General features: G+C 49.3%; 1 protein-coding gene across 2 annotated transcripts; it reads right to left on the bottom strand.

The window, feature by feature from the left end:
* Nucleotides 1–1,723: 1,723 nt before the first annotated feature.
* Nucleotides 1,724–24,717, bottom strand: PALB2 (partner and localizer of BRCA2). Of its 2 annotated transcripts, none has more exons than XM_081840626.1 (13): nucleotides 24,511–24,717; nucleotides 21,088–21,147; nucleotides 20,510–20,609; nucleotides 17,932–19,587; nucleotides 16,338–17,086; nucleotides 14,767–14,841; nucleotides 13,624–13,785; nucleotides 13,251–13,336; nucleotides 11,917–12,078; nucleotides 11,629–11,745; nucleotides 10,539–10,626; nucleotides 3,245–3,393; nucleotides 1,724–2,418 (listed from the first exon to the last, which is right to left on the bottom strand). In XM_081840626.1, the coding sequence occupies exons 1-13, from the start codon at nucleotides 24,640–24,642 to the stop codon at nucleotides 2,184–2,186; spliced, it is 3,771 nt and encodes a 1,256-aa protein (XP_081696752.1). In that variant the 5' UTR covers nucleotides 24,643–24,717; the 3' UTR covers nucleotides 1,724–2,183. The 2 variants fall into 2 exon arrangements, with proteins under 2 accessions (XP_081696752.1, XP_081696753.1); XM_081840627.1 differs by lacking the exon at nucleotides 24,511–24,717 and adding an exon at nucleotides 24,189–24,303.
* Between the last annotated feature and the right edge of the window lie 232 nt (nucleotides 24,718–24,949).

Genomic DNA, 24,949 nt, shown 5'->3' with positions numbered 1-24,949 from the left:
GGCCTTTCGGCATGTTATGTGGCTGGCATCTCCAGGAAGACCTAGGAAAGACTCCTACCTGAAACCCTGCCACCAGTTAGCAAAGTCTGCCTCCAGGGCACATGGACAGGATGAAACCCTTTTGGGGAACACATGCCTGCAGAGGGTGTAGCTGTGTAGCTGTGTAGTGTATTTGTGCATGTGCACACACAAACACAAGCCTCCCACCCCCACTGATCATTGTAGAGGTGTGGGAAACCTTTGGCACTCCAACATCCCTGGTCACTGGCCATGCTTACTAGGGCTGGTAAGGGACACAGGTGGCCCTCTTGGGCTTGCTGATAAGAAGGTTGGTGGTTCGAATCTGCATGACAGGGTGAGATCCTGTTGCTCTGTCCCAGCTCCTGCCAACCTAGAAATTTGAAAGCATGCCAGTGCAGGTAGATAGATACTGCTGCGGCGGGAAGGTAAATGGTGTTTCCATGCGCTCTGGCTTGTGGTTTAGTCAGAAAGCTGTCTATGAACAAACGCCGGCTCCCTTGGCCTGAAAGCGAGATGACCGCTACACTCCTGTCACCTTTGACTGGACTTAACCTTCCAAGGGTCCTTTACTAGGGCTGATGGGAGTAACATCAGGAGGGCCAAAGCTTCCCCACTCTCATTGGAGAGGGAGTCATTTTTTCATCATTACATTTAGCATTATGCTAAACCTCCAGGATTTTTTCCATTCTTTTTATGGGTAACGGCCTGGAAGCCTCATTCCTGTCAACAGAATTTTCATTCTATGACAGACAGCAGGAGGGTAGAAGGGAAGGAACAGGAGGGACCAGTCAGGTGCAGTACAGCACCCCAGATCCTCTCTACTTACTTTCTGCTGAGGAGGGGCAGGGATCCCCCATAGAATCAGAATTGTAGAGTTGGAAGGAACCCAAAGGTCATCTAGTCCAACCCCTGCAATGCAGGAAACTCAGCTAAAGCATCCATGACAGATGGCCATCCAACCTCTGCTTAAAAACCTCCCAGGAAGGACAGTGTACAACCTTCCAAAGGAGACCGTTCCAAACTGTCAAACAAACAGCTCTTACTGTCAGAAAGTTTTTTCCTGAAGGTTAGTTGGAATCTCCTTTCTTGGAGTTTGCAGCCATTGGTTCGAGTCCTACCTTCCAGAGCAGGAAAAAACTTGCTCCATCTTCCATGAGACAGTCCTTTAGAAATTTGAAGATGTGTGCCTGAAATCTCAAACACAGTGCTACCTTGGTAGTCAAATGGCTTGGCTTCCGAACAAATCGGCTCCCGAATGTCGCAAATCTGGAAGTGAGTGTTCCAGTTTGCGAACTTTTTTCGGAAGCTGAACATCCGACGTGGCTTTTGTGGCTTCCAATTGAGTGCAGGAAGCTCCTGCAGCCAATCGGAAGCCATGCCTTGGTTTTTGAACCATTTCAGGAGTCAAACGGACTTCCAGAATGGATTAAATTTGACAACCAAGGTACCACTGTACTCCATCCCACTTTCATGCCAGCTATCTGTAGACCATTCTCTGCAGCCCAGGAGGATAATTATGGAGAGGGAGACATCATAATGGACAGTAAAGGATTAGCTGCTCCAACACTTGCTTTCTTCTTCCCTTCCCATTCCCTTTTCCTTTTCTGTTGTGTCTATTACTTCTTCCTTTTCTATTGGTTCTATTACCATTGTGAGGCTGGGTGAATGGACTGCCTTATCTTTCAATGATACACATACAGCATTTGGAAAATTTTAGGCAATTTCTAAGTGTTTAGAAACAAACCCGTCACCTAGAAAACTTTATACATTTTTTGAAAAAGAAATTTTAATATTATATTTAAGACACTCCAGAAAATGTTTTTAACAGTTCAAAGCCTGCCCAAGAGGGTGAACAGTAAGAACAATATATTTTGCACAATGCTGTGCCCAGGGAAGCCCATTGGGGTATGCAGAGAAAACGTTCAAAGTGGATCGTGCCCATTATCAATTCCTGAGACCAGCCTTCTGGGATACCATTGGCCCCAGCAGGCATAACTATACTGGCAATGCCAGAATAAACAGAATATAACTTTCTCCTAGGGCTACTTCATAACACTTTTGAAATTGGTTTATTCCTGAAAGCATTCAACTTTTCGGAGAAATGGATCCCCTAGTCCTTACATATTGTTCAAGTGCAGGAAATCTTGTCCAAATTAACTCATCTAACCAAGCGAGTCCCTCAAAGCTGTTGTGTAACTGTAAATGTAAACACTGCCGTCCTTTTGCCCAGCCAGTAGACAAGTGTCAGTTACAGACCATCTGGCAAGAGACCAGCTCCCTTCAGAGTTGGGGGGCAGCAGAGCCATGCACTGCCCCCAAAATAAATCCCAGACAGCAATGGTTCCAGATGTTAGCACAGCTGCTGCAGAAGCGCCCTTCACTTCACCCTCCAAGTACCTAGAGCCAAAAGCAATATCCAGATTAATGCTGCCCCATAACATAACTATTTAAAAAAAAAATTAAAGTAGAACTAAAATGCAAGAGTATAAAGTCAAAATAAAAAGAAGAAACACAGAGGACTCACACGATTAAAAACAGATTTAACATTTTTCTACAACTTTATACAAGGCTGTTTTCTTAAAATCACAACAGTGCAGTAAAATCTGGATCCTTAAAAAGCCTGCTTAAATAGAAGTGGAAGTTACAGCATGTTTTAATGATCCTCATCATCAACCAGGAAAAAAAGCTGTTTGTGGAAGAGGTCCAGGATGTTCAAAGGGCAGAGAAGGGGGCAGGCAGAAAGTGGTCTGCACTTGAATGGTAACCCATCATGACACACGCCAGCAGAGGCTTCATTAGGAACTCCTGACATGAAGAGCTGCAGAGGAAGCAGCTCCCTTCACCAGAGTCCAGGAAGCTCCAGTGCTTAAAATCAGATTTACACAGGAGGCTGGCAGGAAGGAGGCAGTGCCCTCCCAGTGACCTAGAGCTACAGAAGCATCAACAGGAATGTAGCTCCACTGGGCTGGAAAGAAAGTGGGGGAGGGGAAGCATATGCCTTGAATACAGGACATCCCCAGTCCTTGCTGCGCCCAGTTAACGTTATCAGAGGTAGCAGGACTGGGAGAAACCTCTGCCAGAGAGCCTGGGAGCTGCTGCCAGCCAGAGTAGGAAGAAATGAGCTAAATGGGCAGTCAGATCCCCATACCCTAGTTTGGCTGCAATCTGCTCTAACTGCTGGTTTTATGGGTGGAAACAACAACAGCCAACAACAACAACTTGCCTTCCTGTGATTCCCAGGGGAAGGGATAAGGACATCAGCCTGGCACTCCTCGCTGTCTTGGGGTTGAGCACAACCACCTGGAAGGCAGGGTTCAGCCATGAGTTGCTCTCCTTGGCATGCGGGTGGCTCAGAACTACGAACAGGAGGCCCTGATCCACAAGGAAGGAAAAGCAAGTAGAAATGTCAATTCAGCAAGCAACAAAAGTAGCAGCGACTGGTGGTGGAATTATGGGGAGGGAGAGGAGATCCCAGGCTCAGGAAAGTGGTACCCCCTTAACAAGACTGTGACTCTGTTTCTAACCCACCTCTAAGACTCAAGGCATGCTGCAGTCTGAAAGCTGCACTGAAAGCAGAGTGTCACAACCACCCAGGTGGGTCCCAGCTCACGAGAGACCTTACTCCGTTGTAGTTTACTTACAGGAAAAGTTTATTGAAGATAATTGCTTCTTTCACAGTTCAGCATTGTGGCTGTACGTCTGTCACGTTAGACCGCCGAAGTCCCCCTCTGACTCCTCCCCTCCTCCACACCAACTTAATAGCCTGGCTCTAGACCACCTCTTCCTCTCCTTTCTTTTCCGCAGGGTCTTTCTGCCCCCCTGGGTTCTCTCTTTCCGGGATTCGCCTGAGGCTGAATCCTCTGCCGCCTCCTGCCCCCTCCTTCTGGCTTTGGGGCCGGGCTCCTCCTCTGAGCTTTCCCCACTTCCGCGCGCCTCTATGTTTGAACTTGGCGCGCGTACGTTGCTTTTGACCTTTCCTTCGTCCTCTATACTGCCCCCTGTTCCACTCTCTACCCTTTCCAGCTGAATACCTTGCTCCAACCCCCTCTCTCTGTTTTCTCCTGTTCCTCCTCCCTCCGAGAGGCTGACAACTCCACCCCCTTTACTCCGTTCCGGCTGAGACCCCTCTGACAGCGTCTGTGCTTCACTGGGCTTTCTCCCCTCCTTCCCTGACTTTTCACAGCTTCTCTCTTCTCCTGCTTTTCGCCTGATCATGCTAGCTCCCTTTTGGGAATCCTCTGACTCACTGCTTAGGCTCATAGATTCCCTTCGAATTCCGTCATCTTCTTCCTCGTCTCTCTCTCCCTCCTCCCACTCGCTTTCCGTCTCCTCTGCCATCTCCTCACTTCTCCCAGAAACCCTGACATCCATCCCCCCCTCGAAGCCCCCCCTTCCCCCCTCCCGGTCGCTGGGTGCAGGTTGAGGGAAATGTGGTTCTTGCTGGGTCGGTTCAGGATACCGGGTGTCCACGTCAATCTTCTCCTCTGGCAGCTCCGTATACGTGTGTTCGAACTCGGGTTCCCCCCCTGAAGGCATCACAGTCTCTTCCTCCCTCACTGCTTCTCCTGGCGCTGCCTGCCAAGGACCTATCATCCACCTCTGACTCCATACCTCCCTTGGCTGATCCACCCACCAATAAGGGTTTGTCTCTCCCCCCCCCAGGCGGGGATCCCTGGTCGGGCTTGTTTTGGGCGTAGAGCCCTCGGGCGAGGAGAAACCCCCGAACGTGCTGCCCGACAAAGTGGGCGTGAAAAGCCAATCATCAAAATACTCCTCGGGCATGGGTTTGTGCGGAAAAATTGCATGAAACTCCTCCTTCAACAGGGGTTCGTCCAAAGCGTAACCCGGCACCCAGCTATTTGCAGAGACTGGAGTGCCTTCCCTGGCGAGAAAATATTCAACTCCCTCCTCCCCCCATCGTGAATCCAGTATCTCTGTGACCTCATTAAGAGGTTCTGGTCTTGGCGACTCCCCTCTCTCAGGCGCCCTTCTACGTGGCTCTGGAGGTGCTCCTGACTCTTGAAACCTGTGTGGGGCTTTGTAGGGAGTGAGCACCGACCTATGAAAGACCGGGTGCACCCTGGAGCCCTCCGGAAGGGCTAGGCGAAAAGCCACCGGATTGATCTTAGCCTCAACTTGATATGGTCCTAGCTGCCTGTGTTCTAACTTCTTTTTGGCCAACGACCTGGCCGGCATCGCGTGGGCTGCTAACCATACCCAGTCCCCAACCTGAATGTCTTCCCCCGCCCTTCTGTGTTTGTCGGCTTGCACCTTATACGCCTGCTTTGCCAGCTCCAAATGTCTCCGCAGCTCCTCGTGCACCTCTTGCAACTCTGCTGCAAACTGGTCGGCATTTTGAGGTCCCCCCCCTTCAGGTGCTGTAAAGCTCGGGAAGGTTCTGGGATGACGTCCATAGTTCGCGAAGAAAGGCGTCACCCCGGTGGATGCGTGCTTCGTGTTGTTGTAGGCGAACTCAGCCATCGGCAGGTAGTCCACCCACGCCGCGGGTCGCTGGTTGGCGTAACACCGTAGGTACTGCTGCATGATCGCGTTGACCCTCTCCGCTTGACCGTTGGTCTGTGGATGCCTCGCCGACGTCAGGTTGATCTTGACGTGCAAGATACCCAGAAGCTTCCGCCAGAAAGTGGAAACAAATTGGCGCCCCCTGTCGGACAAGACGGACTGCGGTAGTCCATGCACTCTGAAGACGTGATCGATGAAGAGCTTTGCGGTCTGTTCTGCCGTCGCCACCTTGGCACAAGGAATGAAGTGCGCCATCTTGGTGAACAAGTCCACAACCACTAACACCGCCGTCTTACCTCTGGAGCTGGGCAGGTCTGTAACAAAGTCCAACGCTACCCTCTCCCACGGTTGCTGCGGTGTCTCCAGCGGTTCTAACAATCCCGCCTGCTTCTGATGCACTGGTTTGGACCTCTGGCAGATATCGCACCTGGCTACGTAGTCCGCCACCTCTCCTCTCATCTGGGGCCACCAAAAGTCCCTTGCCACCAACTCCATCGTCTTCTCTTTGCCGAAATGGCCCGCACTCGGGGCATCGTGCAATTGTTGCAAAACCGTGGCGCGAAGCTCGTCGGTGGGCACGTAAAGGGCGCCCTTGCGAGTCAAAAGTCCATCCTGCAACTGAAACTCATTGTTGTCAGGCGACCCTCTGCGGAGCTCCTCCATCTTGGATTGTGCAAACTGATCCTCTTGCAGCGCGCGTCGCACCGCGTCCAGGTCGACTGCGATGGTAGCGCACGTCCACGCCTGCGGTGCGAAAATGTACTTCGCTGCGATTGGAGCTACTTCCTCCAGGTATTGAGGCTTTCGGGACAGCGCGTCTGCTATAACATTGGAGTCTCCAGGGATGTATTCTATTTTGAAATCGAAATCCGCAAAGAATTCCGCCCAGCGCATGTGTCGTTGGGTTTGCAATTTAGCCGTCCGCCAATACTCCAAGTTCTTGTGATCCGTGCGGACCTGCACCGTGTGCTTGGCTCCTATCAAGAAGTGTCGCCACGCTTTGAAAGCTGCATGAATGGCCAACAACTCCCTGTCCCATATGGTGTAGTTGCGCTCCGTCTTGCTGAGCTTCCGGGAGTAGAATGCACCCGGTCTCCAGTTGCCTTGCGAATCCTCTTGCAAGAGGACGGCCCCAACTGCTCTGTCTGATGCATCTGTCTCTACCCGCATGGGCCTGCCCGGATTCACGTGCAGCAGCTGCTCCTCGGAGGCGAAAAGGCTTTTAAGCTTCCGAAAGGATCGCTCTGCTTGTTCGGTCCAGACGAACTTCTTCTTCTTGGAACTGAGGGTGTCAGTGATTGCCGCCGTCGCGTTTGCAAAACCTTTAATAAACTTGCGATAAAAATTGGCAAAGCCGATGAACCTCTGGACCTCCTTCCGATTTCGAGGGCTTTTCCAGTCCAACAGCGCTTGGACTTTAGTCTTGTCCATGGCCAGTCCCTCGTCGGACAGCTTGTAGCCAAGGAAATCTACCTCTCTCACATCAAACTGGCACTTCTCCAACTTGGCGTACAGCCTGTGTTCCTTCAGCCTCTGCAGAACTTCCTTCACGTCCTTATCGTGATCCTCTGGCGATTCCGAGAAAATCAGGATATCGTCGAGAAAACAGACACACTTCTTGTAGAGGAGACCTGCCAGGACGTGATGCATGAATGCTTGGAAAACATGGCTGCCATTTTGTAGACCGAAGGGCATAACTCTGTATTCGTACGTGCCCAAAGGAGTGAACATGGCCGTCTTCCACTCGTCGCCCTTCCTGATGCGGATGAGGTTGTAAGCTCCACGTAAATCCAGCTTGGTAAAAATCTTCCCCCTCCTGACTGTAGCCAAAAGGTCGTCAATTTTGGGCATGGGGAAGGCCTTGGGCTTAGTTAGTCTGTTTATGAACCGGTAGTCCACAATGAGCCTCTTCTGGGGCGTGTCTTTCTTTTTCACAAAGAAAACAGGACTGCCTCCTGCTGCTTTAGATTCCTGGATGAATCCGCGCTTGAGGTTGTGTTCTATGAACTCCCGAAGCTCTTGCAGCTCGTCTTCCGACATGGAGTACAGCTTGGCAGTTGGCAACTGCGCGCCTGGCACTAAGTCAATCGCGCAGTCGTAAGGTCTGTGAGGCGGCAATTTGTCAGCTTCCTTTTCGCAGAAAACCTCCAAGAACTCCGCGTACTTGTGAGGAACCGCTTGCACCATACTCAGATGCAGCTGCTGTTCGGCTTCTCCTCCTTGATCGGTTTGGATGCAATTCTGGGCGCAATACGATGAACAAAAGGTGATCTGCCTCTGGTACCAAGCAACCGCGGGACTGTGCCTGTCCAGCCAACTCATGCCCAACACGATGGGCGTGTCCGATAAGTGGGTGACATTGAAACTAATAAGCTCTCGATGGTCTCCAATTTGCATCATCATGGGAGGGGTTTGCTGCACCACTTGCCCCCCCAGCAACTTCCTGCCGTCTACCGTGACCACGTTCAGAGGCGTCGTTGCAGGCAGGAGCGCTATGTTATGCTGCTTGACGAACTGTAATCCCACGAAATCGGCGTTGCTTCCCGAATCGATGGTTGTTGGAACCTCGAGAAGTCGCCCATCAGGCAGCTGGAGTGTTGCTGTGAGTAAAACTGCTGGTTTGGGAGGTAAAGGGTCCATGCGCTGCAAGGATGCTGGGGACTTCTCTACAGATCCGCCTGGCTGAGCCCCAGTAGCTCTGCTTCCAGCCAGGCACTGCAGTTTCCCTGAAGCTGCTCCTCTGATTGCACCTCTGCTGTCACAGTTGCTAGTGCTGCAGTGTGCTTCTGGAGCCTCTGGGGGCACTCTTTCGCCATATGGTGTGCACTGTCGCAGATGTAACACTTCCTGGTCCCTCTAGGAGGCTTCGCTTTGGCTGCAGCAGGGATGGGGCTCTGGGATGGCTTTTGAGCCCTAGCACCACCAATCTCCATTGGCTCCTCGCCTTCCTTCCCCATTGGTGAGGGGTGCGCACGGCTGAAATCCCTGTGCACAAAAGGGAGAGCTTTTGCTTGCGCGCGCGCTTGGGGCCCCCCCTCCTCGTGCCACGGACGTCCCTCATGTCGAATTCCTATAGCCAAAGCCCGTTGCACCACGTCTTCCAGGGTCTGGGGTCTGTCCCCCCTTGCGATCTCATCCTTGACGGAGGGGCTCAATCCCTCCCAAAAAAGATCCCTGACCGGTAGACTGTCCTTCGGCCAATCTAAGGCGGTGAGCAATGCAAAAAATTTAGAATGATATTGGCGTACAGTGGCTCTCCCCTGCCTCAGCCCGTGCATCTGCCGGCGCGCAATGTCCTTATCCACAGAGGATTGAAAACAAGCATCCATTGCCTTGATAAACGCATCTGCATTGCGACGGGCTGGTCCATCTTCGCGCCACAGATTGCGTAGCCAAGCCCTGGCCTCCCCATGCAGGTGCGAAACAATAAATCCCACTCTCTCCTCCTCATCTCTAAAATCATGACGGAGTAAATGCAGTGCATACACGACATCTGCCCTGAAGTTGGGATAGTCTTGCAAGTTGCCATTAAAATGCGAAACTAGGGCACCCCCCCTCCTTCCAAGCGCAATGCCCTCCGCTCTGGAGCCCGGGGTCCCCGCCTTGTCCGCATTTTCCCACCTTGCTTGCAAATCCTGGCAGGCTTTCTCCAAGTCAGCATTCTTCTTCTGCGAAGCAATGACTGCCGTTGTGAGAGTGGTAATCTGATCCCGGAGTGCAGCCAGCTGTTCCTCAGCACTCATGGCTGCCCCGTTCGTGAGCTTCGCAAAAAAAAATTTTTGCTTTCAGAGGGAGGGGGACTTTCTGTCACAACCACCCAGGTGGGTCCCAGCTCACGAGAGACCTTACTCCGTTGTAGTTTACTTACAGGAAAAGTTTATTGAAGATAATTGCTTCTTTCACAGTTCAGCATTGTGGCTGTACGTCTGTCACGTTAGACCGCCGAAGTCCCCCTCTGACTCCTCCCCTCCTCCACACCAACTTAATAGCCTGGCTCTAGACCACCTCTTCCTCTCCTTTCTTTTCCGCAGGGTCTTTCTGCCCCCCTGGGTTCTCTCTTTCCGGGATTCGCCTGAGGCTGAATCCTCTGCCGCCTCCTGCCCCCTCCTTCTGGCTTTGGGGCCGGGCTCCTCCTCTGAGCTTTCCCCACTTCCGCGCGCCTCTATGTTTGAACTTGGCGCGCGTACGTTGCTTTTGACCTTTCCTTCGTCCTCTATACTGCCCCCTGTTCCACTCTCTACCCTTTCCGGCTGAATACCTTGCTCCAACCCCCTCTCTCTGTTTTCTCCTGTTCCTCCTCCCTCCGAGAGGCTGACAACTCCACCCCCTTTACTCCGTTCCGGCTGAGACCCCTCTGACAGCGTCTGTGCTTCACTGGGCTTTCTCCCCTCCTTCCCTGACTTTTCACAGCTTCTCTCTTCTCCTGCTTTTCGCCTGATCATGCTAGCTCCCTTTTGGGAATCCTCTGACTCACTGCTTAGGCTCATAGATTCCCTTCGAATTCCGTCATCTTCTTCCTCGTCTCTCTCTCCCTCCTCCCACTCGCTTTCCGTCTCCTCTGCCATCTCCTCACTTCTCCCAGAAACCCTGACACAGAGCTTCTGTTAAAATCTCAGATCGGGAAACGTTTTGGTCTGGCTCTTAGATGCCAATCCAGAAACATTTTAACCCAGGGAACAGAAAGCTATATTGATGGAGACTTTGCTGATGCCTTACACTGCAATGGGATGTAGGCGGGAAGGCAAGCTCCTAGGAATGCAGAACTAAAGGGATTTAGGGCCTTCAAGGTCAAAGATGGACCTTGGTGGTGTCTAGAGCTAGGGAGCTAGTGCAACACAAAGACCAGAACATCAGGGGAGGGCACGGGAGAGGTAAGTGCAAGGGTGCAACTTGAATCCCAGATCCCCTTTTCCCCAAGATGCCTTGCTCCTTGACCCGGCCCAAACTGCAGTACTGTGTATTTCACAGAGCAGAACCTGCTTTAAGAGATATACCGAGTCAGAATAGGCTTTGTGGCAGACAGATCCTGGGTAGGAAGAACCAAGGGGAACCTTCCTCAGCAGCTGCCCAGTTGTCAAGTTCCTGCAAAAGGAGAAAGCAAATGTCACCTGCTCCTGTACAGAGTGCAGCAAAAGGAGGGGGGTGTAGAACCAAACAGTGAAAATGTTCTGGAAGGCCTGTAAACAACATCTTGATAGTCAGGATAACCCCAAGACTGATTGTTAGTTGCTGCAAAAATGAGGTCACGTATGTTTATCTGCTTTGAAGCCTTAGTTCTGATTCAGTTAGGAGAGGAGAGACTTCTCCCGCCGGCTGCCTGTCAGCTACTCCCTTATCTAAGGAGATGGATGCGAGCTGGGAAGGGGCCTCTAAGCCAGGGGTATTAACTGGGCTACTGATGCCAGCTTGTGTAGCTTGCTTTGTGTACAAAGAAGGGCCTGTGGCTCAGTGGTAGTGCACCTGTTTTGCATTCAAAAAGACTTGGGTACAATTTCTAGCCCCTCCAGGTAGGGCTGGGAGACACTCCCCAGTCTGAAACCCAAGAGAGTTTCAGTCACTTCCAGGTTTCGATCGTTTGGGAGCCAAACGTTCGAGAACTAGGCTGTTCAAAAACCAAGGTACAACTGTATTAGTATTATTATTATTAGTAATAGTAATATACCACTCCATACCCACAAGTCTCAGGACTGTTCACAGGAAATCCACTATCAATCATTACTTTCTGGGCTTGCCAAGATTAGCTTGTTAAAAATATTGTTTCCACCCCACCCAAAAATTAAAACAATGTAAGACAAATGTATGCTGTTGAATTACCAAGTCTTAATTTTTAAAAAATAATTTAAAAATATTTAAAGTGTCCTTTACTAGCCTCCTCTCCCCACAAACAAATATTTCCTCCCATGTGAGTGGGGGTGGAATATACATTTATAAAATTGCAGTGTACCTTTTTTCTGGTTTCCTTATGAAATATAAGTCAAACATCAGAGTCTCATTAATTTAGGACACTGGGAAGTTTTTAGATTTAGATTTAGAGAAAAACTTTGTTCTGGCAGTGATGCAAGTAAGCTCCATACAAATGCTTACCAGACCACCAAGCAATCTGTGGTAGTCAAGGCAATTAAAGCCTCCTCCATCCCATCAACTTCAGCAAAAGCCAAAACAGTCTCTTCAGGAGGCATCAAAGCCTGCCTCTCCTTACTCCTAGAAACAAAAGAAACCCCCAGGGATGTTGAAACCAAGCTGAAAGAAGTAGAAGACGTCTCAAAGACAGCAAAACACCTTTTGTCTCGGCTGCTGCTCCAGGAGATCAGTGGACCCCCCCCCCAACACCAACTTTCCTTTCCCACTGCTGCTGCCACCGCCACCTCTCACCTTCCTGTATCAGAGAAAGAGAGAACTTCCACTTCTTGGTCTTGGAGTGACCCACAACTACTGACCAGCCTCCTATTCTTTAGTCCAAGGACAGCATTTATGTTTCCAGTTTTGATGAGGGGTTGCTTAACACAGCCATCTTCAGAAGAATAAAACAAGAACCTAGAAGAAAAGGTGACATGTTAGCTTTTGGCCCCGATTCCAAGCATGTTTGTAATCCCTCCCTTATGCCAACGGCACTTACTTTGGCAGGTATGCTGAGAACCTTAGTGTATTGGTAACATCTCTGTGCTACCATGCAAGAAAAACAGGGTTATTTGACAAGGCAGTCCTCATAATTCCTTGCCTCTGTCTTACAGTATGTACTGTGAACTTCTGAGTTTGGGGTGTATTTATGTTCACTACAAAAAGGGTCTGCTATGTTCAGCTCTTTTACAGAGCACTGCAAGGAAATTCTGTATTTCTGCTTCTCCCAAAGGCCACGAAGTCATTGATGGGAGGTTTCCTGTGTCATTTTCTATGCACAACTGTGGTAACTCAGTAACCTGTAGCACCACTTGCTGAAAAAGTAAAAGGTAACTGTACTGGTCTGTAAAAATCCACTGCAAAATCCGTATTGGAGCAATACCGTTATTAAGCCAGCTGAAATGTCGGAAAATACCGTGCAAGCTTTCGAGTTCTCCAAAACTAACAACATAAAAAAGGCCCTGCTAAAACAGATCAAATACCAAAGGCCCATCTTGTCCAGCATTATAGAGGCCAACCAGATGCTTCTGGGAAGCCCACAAGGGGAACCTGAGTGCAACTGTAGCCCTCTCCTCACTTGTGATTCCAAACAACTTGTATTCAGAGGATGCTTCCTCTGAAAGTGGAGGTAGAACATAGCCATCATGACTAGTAGCCATTCATGGCCTTATCCTACTCTTTTAAAGCTATTCTAGTTGGTAGATATAACTTCTAGGAGATCTCCATCAGGCTAGATGGCAAGCAATGCAAAGTGGGGTAGGGGGAGAGACACAGATAAGGTGCATTTGAGAGTCTGCACACTATTTTGTGCCATTTCAGCCAGCCTAACAGAAGTACAGTTGGTTGAGTTATTAATACCCAAAGAGCAGGGCATCATGGTATAAGAGGGTCAGTCTCACTTCTCTGCAGCAGCACTCAGAAATAACCACAAAGACTTAACTGTCAAGGTTCCTTCCTCAAGGCCACAGCGGTAGAGCTGGCCTCTACTCGGAGCCCAAAAAGCATTTTTAAAGTTACACTTAAGATGCACAATGATTATGTTGTGGAGGAACACACATTTTGGATCTCTGAAAACAGGCACAACTCACCTGATCTCTGAAATCTCCAGTCCTCCCAATGCAACACACACTAGGCTCTGGATACCTGGAAGAGGGACAATCTGAAAGACCGGAACCTGGGGAATCAGAGAAACAGGAATCAACTCTCTTCCTCCTCATCTGTGCTCCCCCTTCCAGGACAAGAAGAGCCTGGCTGCTGGAAGAGGCCAAAGGGGGCCCCATCTGGTCCAGCATATTGCTATCCCAAGGGCCAACCAGATGCTCCAATGGGAAGAAGTCCAGAGCCAGTTTTTGTTTCCAGAAGTTACTCAACGGCAACTGCAGCAAGTTGCAGGTGATAGCTACCATGGGGCAGACCACACATATTCTATTTCAGCAGGAGCAAAGACCCCTTCTTTCTAACCTTTGTAAAGTGCCAGGTGTGTACAGAGTCCCAGTGGCCAGACTCCAGGTGCCTCCAGAGGGAAACGGAAGCCTCACAAGCTGTCACAACACACAGTGCTGTGAAGTCAGCGGCTTCCCACCACACGGTGCCCACGTCCACCGAGCATGAGCCAGAGCAGCTCTGTACAAAACAAGAGAGAAAGAATCAATAGGGGGCAGGTGGGTGGGAGGGAAATGTTGCCAGCAAAGGCAAATCATGTGCCACAAAAGGCTTCCACCACCAGCAGCAGCAGCAGCAGCAGCAGCAGCAAGGGATTGGTGCTCCCCTACACAGGGAAAAGCAGCTTACTGGACATGTGCAGGCACCAGACCAGCGGCTAGCTCAATAAAGGGGCCGAGGCTCAAGCTTGTCAGGAAAGCACCTGCACATCCAGGCCTTCCTCCCAATATGGACCAGATGTGGTCTCTCAGTGCTTCACTTCTAAAGGCCTTTCCCCTGTTCATGCCAGATGCCCTGACGACGACAAGTACTTGAACCCGGCTAATCCTGCCCTTCTGCTTCCTTCCCACCGCCTGGGACTGAAAGGGAGAGCACACATGGGCACCCAACCACAATACTTCTGTCCTCTGCACACACACACACACATGCAAAAAACAAAAAACAGAAAAACAGCATTCTTGGCACTATCCTGGAGGCCTGTCCTAGGAGAGAGTGAAGGGAGGATGGAAGAGAAAGGAGAACACCCAAGAGGGTGGGGGCCACTGTGCCACTCCTCTCAACTCCACAGGCAAGTGGCTATCTGCACCTCTACAATATTTTGTTACGTATTCATAACCATTTCTGAGCCACTTAATTTTTTTTAACCCCTAAGCAGTGTAAGCTATGTACAATATAAATACAATATCCATTATAATGAAAAACCCAAACCAATAAAACAAAATAAAAGCATATAAAAGGAAAAATAAACAAAAGCGTGAATCAGTCCTAGCAAGCCTGAATAACATTGTCCATGCAGGGCCCAACCTCCAGGGGGAAAAGGACACATCTGTGTCCAGAAGTAGGTAGAATCGGAACAAGGCGTTTTAAAAAGGGGGGGGGGCAGACATGCATTTACATCAATAAAGCACTTTTTTAAAAAGTGACATGGTTTTCTTCTTTGACCTTTAGTTTTGAGGTCATCTGCAAGCTCCCTTTTCTCTGGCTGTCCTCCGCTGGGTCTTCTACGGTCACTTCGTTCTGCGATAAAACATCAAGGTAATAAAATGAAGAACCATATGGCTTCCGGGCAGCAGAGTTCCCACCTGCCTCTTAAGCACCAGGCACCTGGAATGCTAATAGTAGGTTGATAAGCAATGCAATAATTGTTAATTAGTCAGATAGGTACTTTATGTTTGGCTAGATTTGTTTGGTTTTATTTAATTGGAGTGTACAGAGTTGCCAAAACTGTAAGTGTAATGTTTTAATGTATCATATATTTTGATGTTAGCCACCCTGAGCCCGGTTCTGGCCAGGGAGGGCGGGATATAAATAAAATGTATTATTATTATTATTATTATTATTATTATTACATCTGCAGAAATGTGATTTTGGACAGACAAGGGTACCTAAGCTTGGCTCAAGCACAGTTGTCCCAAATCAAGATTCCTGGAAGTTAAGGTAAAACATGAACTCTCAATATTCCAACCCCTTGAATGAGGTGGAGAACCTTTGGTGCTCCAAATTTTGTTGATCTGCAACTCCCATCATGCCTAAAGGGGATGTTGGGAGATGCAGTTCAGCAGCATGTGGAGCGACAGAAGTTTCCCACTCAAGGTAGGCTATACATCTGTACCAAGGATTTATGCATGAAAAATACTGCCTAAGGGCGGAAGCTTGAACTAGGCTGCCTTCTTTTGGACGCAAGGGTATTCCGCACCTAGTAGGCTAAAAACCAACAGTGATTTGCCCCTTGCTGGGAATGGTCTTGGAATGCTCATGAACATTCTACCTGCTCAGGGATAAGGTTTCAGCCACAGTACCCTGGCAATTGATGCAGCTTCTGTGAAAGAAAAGTCGATCTGGCTGGGAAAGGTGGGGGGACTCTCACACAGGGCTGAATGACGGGAGAGAGGTGTTGGCAGAAACAGGCTGAGTAGGCAGGAATGTTGAGCGATGGGTAGCTAAGGGGACCCAAGTGAACTCCAGGTGACGGTGACCAAAGAAAGGGGGCACAGTAGGCAACAAGAACCTGAGGAATGGGCAGAGGGAGAAACAGGCAAGACATGGAAGCAAAGAAAGGGAAAGACGTAGAGAGGCTGTGGGAAACTTAGGCAGAACCAAAGAACAGGGAGTGTCATGGAGTTCTGGAGGCAGCCAAGAAAAAGGAAAGAAAGAGGTACACAAGGGAGCGAGTTTTGATTATAACTGCAGTTCCTGGAAGGTCAAGCCTGCAGCTCTGACAGAAACGCCTCTGCTTTCTCCTTGGGAATCCCAGAGACCTCTACAATTATGACCAAAAGCAGAGAGCAGTTGGTACTACCCAGCAAGAGTGTGCGATCACTGATTGATAATTACAGCAGAATGTGGGTGGAGTGAGTAATAATGTTCAGCTGCATTTTTAGCTGCTCTTTTGTTTTATTGAACACTCTTAATTATATAACTTGTGCTGTAAATATGATGCTCTGCTCTTGTTGATTATTGTTTGTACACTGTTTGGAAAGCAGCACAGAAATTGTATGAATAAACCAACCAACCATAGGCTCCTCTGCTCTTTCTTCCTGTTTGGGGGATTCCTTGCAACACTCAACAGACTCGCCAGCTGACAGCAGCCTTTCTTCAAAGCTGGCCATGTCCTCATCAGGCTTCCAGCTCTTTTCCCTTTGGCCTTGTGACCATGAGGGCATCCTTTTGCCACCTCCCTCTTCTTCCTCTTGCCTGCTCCTGGGCAAGGCAGAAATACCTGCAGAGTCCCCTGGCTCAGGGCTGGCATGAGCTTGCAAAGGAGATGCACCAGGCGTGCCTGGCAAGGCCTGGGAGGCTGGGGTTGCCCCCAAACGGGGGAAAACTGGGGTAGGCAGCTGGGACTCTGGGACACCTTCCAGGGCTAGAGAGAGGAACAACTCAGTTGATGGAAGAGCTTTCCGAGGGGAGCCCACTGGAAAGGGTGGCTCTTTCTCCAGGGAAATGAGATTCTCTCCTAGTGCTGAATCTTTCTCAAAGCCAGCCCCACTAGTGTCCTGGAGGCACTTGGCTGATTGGCCAGTGTCAAAATTCTCCGGCAGATTTACAGCACAGGCTTTGAGCTTTTCCAGTTTAAGGAGCCCAAATTCATCTTCAGGTAGGTGGAATTCTTGGAGATCTAAGCCACAGGGCAGCCATTCAAGACTGGACATCTTACTTCTCTTGCCGTGAAAAGGAAGGGGCAATTTGGGAGAACCTGTCCCAAAGAGGTAAAGTGAAGTAGGATCCCGAGATTCCACAGGCAGGCTGGCCCTCCTTCTACCTGCAAACACAAAAGAGAAACAACTTAGCCTGTCATTCACTGCAGTCGTGAGGATCTTACTCTAGAAGGGCTCCTGGGATCCTTAAAGTCACCCTGCTTCAAATTAGCAGCAGGAGACCTGTTGGTTCGAAACATGCTCTCAGTTGTCCTTTGCTGAACCACCTAGATGCTCTAAGCTGTGAACTCCCCTGCATCTCAGGATTCTCCTGGAAGAAATGGACAGATGCAAAGGACCTGTGTGCTTCCAGGTACGTTTTGAAAAGCCTTGTCTTCTTCTCCCATTCCCCAGCTCAATAAGGCCCCAAAACAATGGGGAAATATCAAAGACCACCAAGGAGCCTGTAAAATGAGCGTATTGTGATCAAGCTGGAAATCTAAAAGCCCTCCCCATCCCCAATTAATATGGGGCACAATTAATCAATCAATCAATCAATCAATCAATCAATCAATCAATCAGGGAGCTCTTCTTGTGTGCCAGCTGCACAGCACCTCCAACTCACTTCAAAGGGGACCAGTCACAAAGAACTTCCTAAGGAGATCCTGCAGGTCAGCCCACCCACCCTCATGAAAATACGGCACCTAAGGGAGCTTTCTCAACTTGCCTCATGGGGAGGGGTCTCCACTGAAGAAGCTAAGCCAGTGTACGCAGGAAATGAGCAAGATATTCCCGAGAGGATATTTACTGAGGCCTTTCATGAGAGCCATTGGAGAAATTGGTGGGCACTGTGGTGCCCACAAATACTGCATTGGCGACCCTTGCTCTAAAGGGACCAAGTAGGAGCCCCCTCCCCAAGCTGCCCCTGGGTGATAAAGCTGAACGAGCTCTGGGTCCAGGGGTCACATACCTCGGGGTGCTCCCCTCCGCTTGCATTTCACAGAGGCAACTAGGGGTGCGTAGTGAGGCAAGGGGTCTCTATCCACTTGTGCCGGATTGACCGCAGTGTTGTTCCAATTCCCAGCCTGCTCAGGAGACCCACTGTCAGGACAACACGTCTTGTCATTTTCTTCCAGGATTCCCATGAAGCTGGAGGGAACACTGGCCTTTGAGTTCACCACCTGTGAGACATGGACAGTCTCTGGGTTTGTGGAAGCAGAAACTGCAGACTCTGCCGGCCATTTTCTGCCACTCTGCTTGGATTCCACGCTGCCACCAGATGTAATGTAAAGCACTGTGGCTTCGTCTCTTCCATGGTGGTTTTCTTTCCTTCCCTGAGCTTCACTTGGCACAAGAGAACTCTCAACCTTGGGAATTGTCAGCTCCATGTTCTCTGCTGGGTCCTCCGCTGTGCAGGACAAGGCCTTGTGATTAGACCTCCCTCTCAGCCTTCTCTTTCTTCTGGGCTGCACTAGGCCTTCACTCTGTACTAGACCCCCGCTGGAAGATGTGCTCTCGTTAGAAAGAGACTGAAGAGGAGAAGTGCCAGGGCTGGCACCAGAATTGGGAAATGGGAAAGGAATAGCCTGTCTCTGCTCACCACTTTCTGTCTGCCCTTGGGAGGACAACGAGGCTGGATCTGTGCTCTTCTCCTTGCACACAATTCTCTGTCCTTTCCTACTTTTGCCCAGCTGGGTTTGAATGACAGCCGCCAAGTTCACCTCCCTCTGTTTACTGGACATTCGCCGCGTTGTCCTTACGTAATACTCAACAGGAAACAGGAGCCCCTCAACTACTGTGCAAGAGCTCAGCACATCCTTAGCAGGTGTGGCTGGAGCCCTATCCAGGAGGGGAGATCCAGTTTCTTCAAGCTGATCCCCTAAACCCTTTCCACTGGGCTTGCTGGTGGGAGCGTCACCGCCGCTGAGCTCCAATTTCTGAGGTTCCTGGCATTGGCTGCCTTCTTGCTGCATTCCATGTGTATGAGAGGCAGCCTCAATTGTCACAGCTAAGCCTGCAAACCGGCCTGCCTCCTTCTCCATCTGTGGAGATTCAATCTGCATGTCTGCAGGTGACACAATATTCTTGACAGCTGGACCTCCAGAGCTATCAAACAGGCCTTCCTCACAAAGATGCTCAGGTGAAGACTCCTGGTTTTCACAGGACAGATCATGAAGAAAGGTGGCTTGCCCATATGTTTCCTGTAAACAATCCAGATGCAGCAACACAGGAGAAACATCGCTGCCTCTTCCTTCTTCAGCTGTGTTCCCTGAGGAGGCCACTGGGATGCTATGGTCCATCCATAAACTGTCACTTCTGTTGAAAACTGGCGACCTGGAACCCTGGGAGCTCTCTGGTTGGGGTACCACATTTCCCAGAGGTGCATCCCATGTAGATTCTTCTCTCTCCTCCAAAGCCGAAGATGCTCTCTGTTGCACTTTGGTTCTACTTCTTGACAAACTATTCTGGTTTTTCTTAAGAACAGGACTAAAGAGAACCCTTTTGCGGTCCTGGTTGCTACACGAAGAACTCAAGTTTCCTAGCAAGCTGTCTTCTTGGTTGAAGACCTCAGGCTTGAAGGTGACTGATGCAGCTTTTGCAGTGCTCTTCTTTGAACAGCCACCATCTGTGAAGGAAAAAATAACAGCACTCTCCCATCAAGGAAGCACACAGCACAGAAAAAGAAGCACATGTGGAGAGCAGATTTCAGGCTTGACAAATCTACTTTCCTGTTTTAAAAAAATTAAAACCCAGAGATTCATCAAACAGAGTCAGGTACAAAAACCACTTAGAATTAAAGAATTGAGTGCTGAGGTATTTCTTTTGAGCGCTAGAACTGAGCTCACAGTCCTTGTACAGTGGTACCTCCGGTTACGGATGGGATCCGTTCCAGAGGCCCGGCCATATCCCAAAAAGTCCGTAACTGGAGGTGCCCTTCTGCGCACGTGCCACATTTACAACCCAAAGTTTGCGTATCCAGAGGGATACATAAGAAGAGGTACGACTGTATACAAAAAACCCGCTTCTGGTTACACATACCTATGGTATTTTCTTCAGATTAGCAATATGTGGGAACATAGAAAGCAGTATAACTAGAGGAACAGCTGTATAATATCAGAGCTTTATAATATAAGCTGGATTATATTGCATTAGACCATTGGTCAATCTGACTACTAACTACACTCCTGGCAATGGATCTCCAGGGTTTCAGGCAGAGAGTCTCTCCAAGTCCTACCTGGAGACTGAATCATGAACCTGGTGAATTCAAAGCAGATGCTTTGCCACTGAACTGCAATTCTTCCAAATGCAGAAACAACACAAGAAAACTTAATTTAAGTTTTATGGCATCTCCCTGTAATGGTCTCACTTAGTCCTCAGCCCAAGAGGCCTGCCTAAGAACAGCATTGTGTGCAATAATTACAAAAAGTGCTCTGCCTTTTGGGAAAGGCAGAGTGAGCCTATAATACAAGAGTGAGAGCCATGGAGCAATGACTTCATCAGGACAGATAAACACCCAAAGAACCATGGATCTGCCTTTCCAGGCTTACCTGCAAGGTCCCCCTCAGCTTCCTCTTGCATAAGCAACAGGTTTTTCTCTGCAACCTTTTTCTTGACATAGTTGTTCACCTTTTCAGCTCTTTCAGCACGCTACAAAAACAAAACAAACAAGGGTAATGGGAAGACCAGCGCTTAATCAGATGTGCTTCCATTTTCTGCCAAAAAATGTTATTATTATTTATTAAATGTTTATATCACTCTTCATGAGATGATCACAGGGGAGGGGTTACAACATAGAAACACAAAAATACACACTATAGTAACAAACAAAACAATACCCCCCCCCCAGTTTAAAAGGCCATAGATTGTTTAATTAACCAAGGCCTGGAAGAAAAGGGATGTTTTTTGCCTGGCACCTAAAGATATGTAAGTAAGGAGTCAGGTGAGCCTCCCCAGGGAGCACATTCCACAAGCGAGGGGCCACTGCAGAAAAGACCTGCTCTTGTGTTGCTGCCCTCAGGACCTCTTGAGGAAGCACATGGAAAAGGGCCTCAGGTGATGAAACATCTTCCCCAACTGAAGAAATCAGTTGCTTATAAGTCCTTGGCAGACACTATTGTTTACTTACCTGTAACCTGTGGAATGTTTTGCTGTATTCTCTTTTCAATAAGGCCAACTTTTCTTTCAGCTGGAAGACAAAGATGTTACAAGGTGATCACCACAAGTTGTTTTAAAACAAGGTTTAGGAAGACAGCAGCTACATGAACTGCATTGCCAAACACTCGGTCTTGCTGGAGGAAGGAGGAACACAAGAATGCACACCAAAACAATGTACTCAAAATGAAGGGTTCTGTGTAACTTAAAACCGCATCCCCAACAGTATAAACTGGCCTCCCTCAATCTAGTGCCCTCCAGGATTTTGGGAGTGCAACTCCCAACAGCCCCAGCCAACACAGCTCTATGATGTTGGGGTTGATAGGGGTTATAGGCCTAACATCTTGAGGGCACAAAGTTGGGGGTGGCTGGTTTAAACAGATCCCCAAAAGGAGTACAGTGGTGCCCCGCAAGACGAACGCCTCGCAAGACAGAAAACCTGCTAGACGAAAGGGGTTTCCGTTTTGGAGGCGCTTCGCAAAACGAATTTCCCTATGGGCTTGCTTCGCAAGACGAAAATGTCTTGCGAGTTCCTGCGGGGTTTTTCCCCTCCCCCCCCCTTTCCTAAGCCCTAAGCCGCTTATCAGCTGATCCGCTAAAAGCCGCTAAACCGCTAATAGCGCTAATCCGCTAAGCTGTCAATGGGCTTGCTTCGCAAGACGAAAAAACTGCTATACGAAGAGCCTCACGGAACGGATTAATTTCGTCTTGCGAGGCACCACTGTACATAGGAAATTGCCCTGTTGTTGTTGTTTAGTCGTTTAGTCGTGTCCGACTCTTCGTGACCCCATGGACCAGAGCACGCCAGGCACTCCTGTCTTCCACTGCCTCCCGTAGTTTGGTCAGACTCATGTTTGTAGCTTCGAGAACACCGTCCAACCATCTCGTCCTCTGTCGTCCCCTTCTCCTTGTGCCCTCCATCTTTCCCAACATCAGGGTCTTTTCCAGAGAGTCTTCTCTTCTCATGAGGTGGCCAAAGTATTGGAGCCTCAGATTCACGATCTGTCCTTCCAGTGAGCACTCAGGGCTGATTTCCTTAAGAATGGAGAGGTTTGATCTTCTTGCAGTCCATGGGACTCTCAAGAGTCTCCTCCAGCACCATAATTCAAAAGCATCAATTCTTCGGTGATCAGCCTTCTTTATAGTCCAGCTCTCACTTCCATACATCTCTACTGGGAAAACCATGGCTTTAACTATACGGACCTTTGTTGGCAATGTGATGTCTCTGCTTTTTAAGGTGCTGTCTAGGTTTGCCATCGCCTTTCTCCCAAGAAGCAGGCGTCTTTTAATTTCGTGACTGCTGTCACCATCTGCAGTGATCATGGAGCCCAAGAAAGTAAAATCTCTCACTGCCTCCATTTCTTCCCCTTCTATTTGCCAGGAGGTGATGGGCCCAGTGGCCATGATCTTCGTTTTTTTGATGTTGAGCTTCAGACCATATTTTGTGCTCTCCTCTTTCACCCTCATTAAAAGGTTCTTTAATTCCTCCTCACTTTCTGCCATCAAGGTTGTGTCATCTGCATATCTGAGGTTGTTGATATTTCTTCCGGTGATCTTAACTCCGGCTTGGGATTCATCCAGCCCAGCCTTTCGCATGATGAATTCTGCATATAAGTTAAATAAACAGGGAGACAATATACAGCCTTGCCGTACTCCTTTCCCAATTTTGAACCAATCAGTTGTTCCATATCCAGTTCTAACTGTAGCTTCTTGTCCCACATAGAGATTTCTCAGGAGACAGATGAGGTGATCAGGCACTCCCATTTCTTTAAGAACTTGCCATAGTTTGCTGTGGTCGACACAGTCAAAGGCTTTTGCATAGTCAATGAAGCAGAAGTAGATGTCTTTCTGGAACTCTCTAACTTTCTCAATAATCCAGCGCATGTTTGCAATTTGGTCTCTGGTTCCTCTGCCCCTTCAAAATCCAGCTTGCACTTCTGGGAGTTCTCGGTCCACGTACTGCTTAAGCCTGCCTAGTAGAATTTTAAGCATAACCTTGCTAACATGTGAAATGAGTGCAATTGTGCGGTAGTTGGAGCATTCTTTGGCACTGCCCTTCTTTGGGATTGGGATGTAGACTGATCTTCTCCAATCCTCTGGCCACTGCTGAGTTTTCCAAATTTGCTGGCATATTGAGTGTAGCACCTTAACAGCATCATCGTTTAAAATTTTAAGTAGTTCAGCTGGAATATCATCACTTCCACTGGCCTTATTATTAGCAGTGCTTTCTAAGGCCCACTTGACTTCACTCTCCAGGATGTCTGGCTCAAGGTCAGCAACCACACTACCTGGGGTGTACGAGACATCCATTTCTTTCTGGTATAGTTCCTCTGTGTATTCTTGCCACCTCTTCTTGATGTCTTCTGCTTCTGTTAGTTCCTTTTCACTTTTGTCCTAGCTCAGAAATTGCCCTATCCAGCTCAGTAGTGTCTCTACACTGAACAGCTGTGGCTCTCCAGGGTCTCAGGTAAGGGCAGCTCAACCTGGAGATGCTGAAGGTGGAATCTGGGACCAGCTGCACACCAAGCAGTTGCTCTACTGCTAAATTATGGACCTATATATGGGCCAGTGGCTCTCCGGGATCTCAGACAGGGGTCTTTCTTACTCCCACCTGGAGATGCTGATGGGAACTGAACCTGGGAGTTTGTGTGTGCAAAGCAAGTGTTTATGTTCCTTCCCTACAAAGTAAGATTCCATCTAGCTCAGTACTGTCGACACTGGCAGTGGCTCTCCAGGGTTTCAAGCAAGGGTCTTTCTGACTCCCACCTGAAGATGCCGGTGGGGACTAAAAACAGACTTTTTTTTTGTATGCAAACTGGAGTGAGAATGTTCTTCCAAGCCATGATCTTTCTCAACCTTGGGTCTCCCAATGTTCTTAAACTACAACTCCCATCATATCTGACCCCTCGCCATGCTGGCTAGGAATACTACACTTGATCTTAGCCAAAAGGCCGAGAAGCGATGATGGGAGTGATAGCCCAGCAACATCTTAGGATCCAAGGTTGAGAAAGAATCCAGTCCACATGGTTCTAAATAAACAGCAGGTTTAAGCAAGGACATAGGAAGCTGTCTTACACAAAGTCAGATTATTTGAGTCCATCTAGCCTGTACTGTCTACACTGACTGGCAGCAACTCTCCAAGGTTCCCAGCCCTATCTGGAAATCCCACTCGTGGGGCCTTCTGCGTTCAAAGCAGATGCTCTATACCGCAGAGTGAGGGCCTTCTCCCCTGTCCCACCTCCTGAAATCTCCACCACAGAAAAAGAGAGGGGCGGGCCTGGGCGGGCCTTCCTTCCCCAGCTGCCAGGCCAAAGCCCCTCTCTTCAAGAGACCCTCCCGCCCTTTCCTCCTCCAAGCCAAAGCCCCTCCCTCGCGGCCCCTCTCGCCCGGCGCCCACCTGGGCCTTCTCCTGCGCGTTGAGGGCCGGGAAGTGGCCCCGCGGAGGCTCCATATTTCCCGCTCTCTGCGCGCCACGCACCTCGCGCCAGCTGCGCCTGCGCACTCGCAGAACCAGCGAAACGGCGTCCATGGAAACGCAAGATTCGCCAGGAGCGAAGGAATGTCTCTGCGCATGCGCCTTGTCAAGAAACGGGAGCTAGCGCCATAGAGACGGAAGGTAGAGCGGCTCACTGCCCTTCCCGCGCCGCTATCACCTACCCACTTAATATTGCGCTTTATTCTCCGCAGCGGCGACGCCAGAGCGTGCCAACAAAGGGATGTCTCTAGTCAGAGCCGAATGTTGAAATAAGACAGGGCACCACGGAGAATAAGGCAAGGGAGGGGAGGAGTCGCCTTGTTTCCAAACAGAAACCGGAAGAAAACGTATTTACGTCACT

This window comes from Podarcis erhardii (genome assembly GCF_964252035.2).
Source record: "Podarcis erhardii genome assembly, chromosome: 14".
Taxonomy (NCBI): Eukaryota; Metazoa; Chordata; class Lepidosauria; order Squamata; family Lacertidae; genus Podarcis; species Podarcis erhardii.
This window is presented reverse-complemented; position numbering and strand designations above follow the sequence as displayed.

What these genes read in the sequence shown, in the direction of transcription:
- PALB2 (XM_081840626.1), bottom strand. Translation starts at nt 24,642, where the DNA reads ATGGACGCCGTTTCGCTGGTTCTGCGAGTGCGCAGGCGCAGCTGGCGC. An exon ending in ACACCTGGCACTTTACAAAG is followed by an intron (nt 13,337 to 13,623) that starts GTTAGAAAGAAG and finishes CTGATTCCCCAG; the next exon opens with GTTCCGGTCTTTCAGATTGT. An exon ending in ACAGATTGCTTGGTGGTCTG is followed by an intron (nt 10,627 to 11,628) that starts GTAAGCATTTGT and finishes CTCCTTTTGCAG; the next exon opens with GAACTTGACAACTGGGCAGC.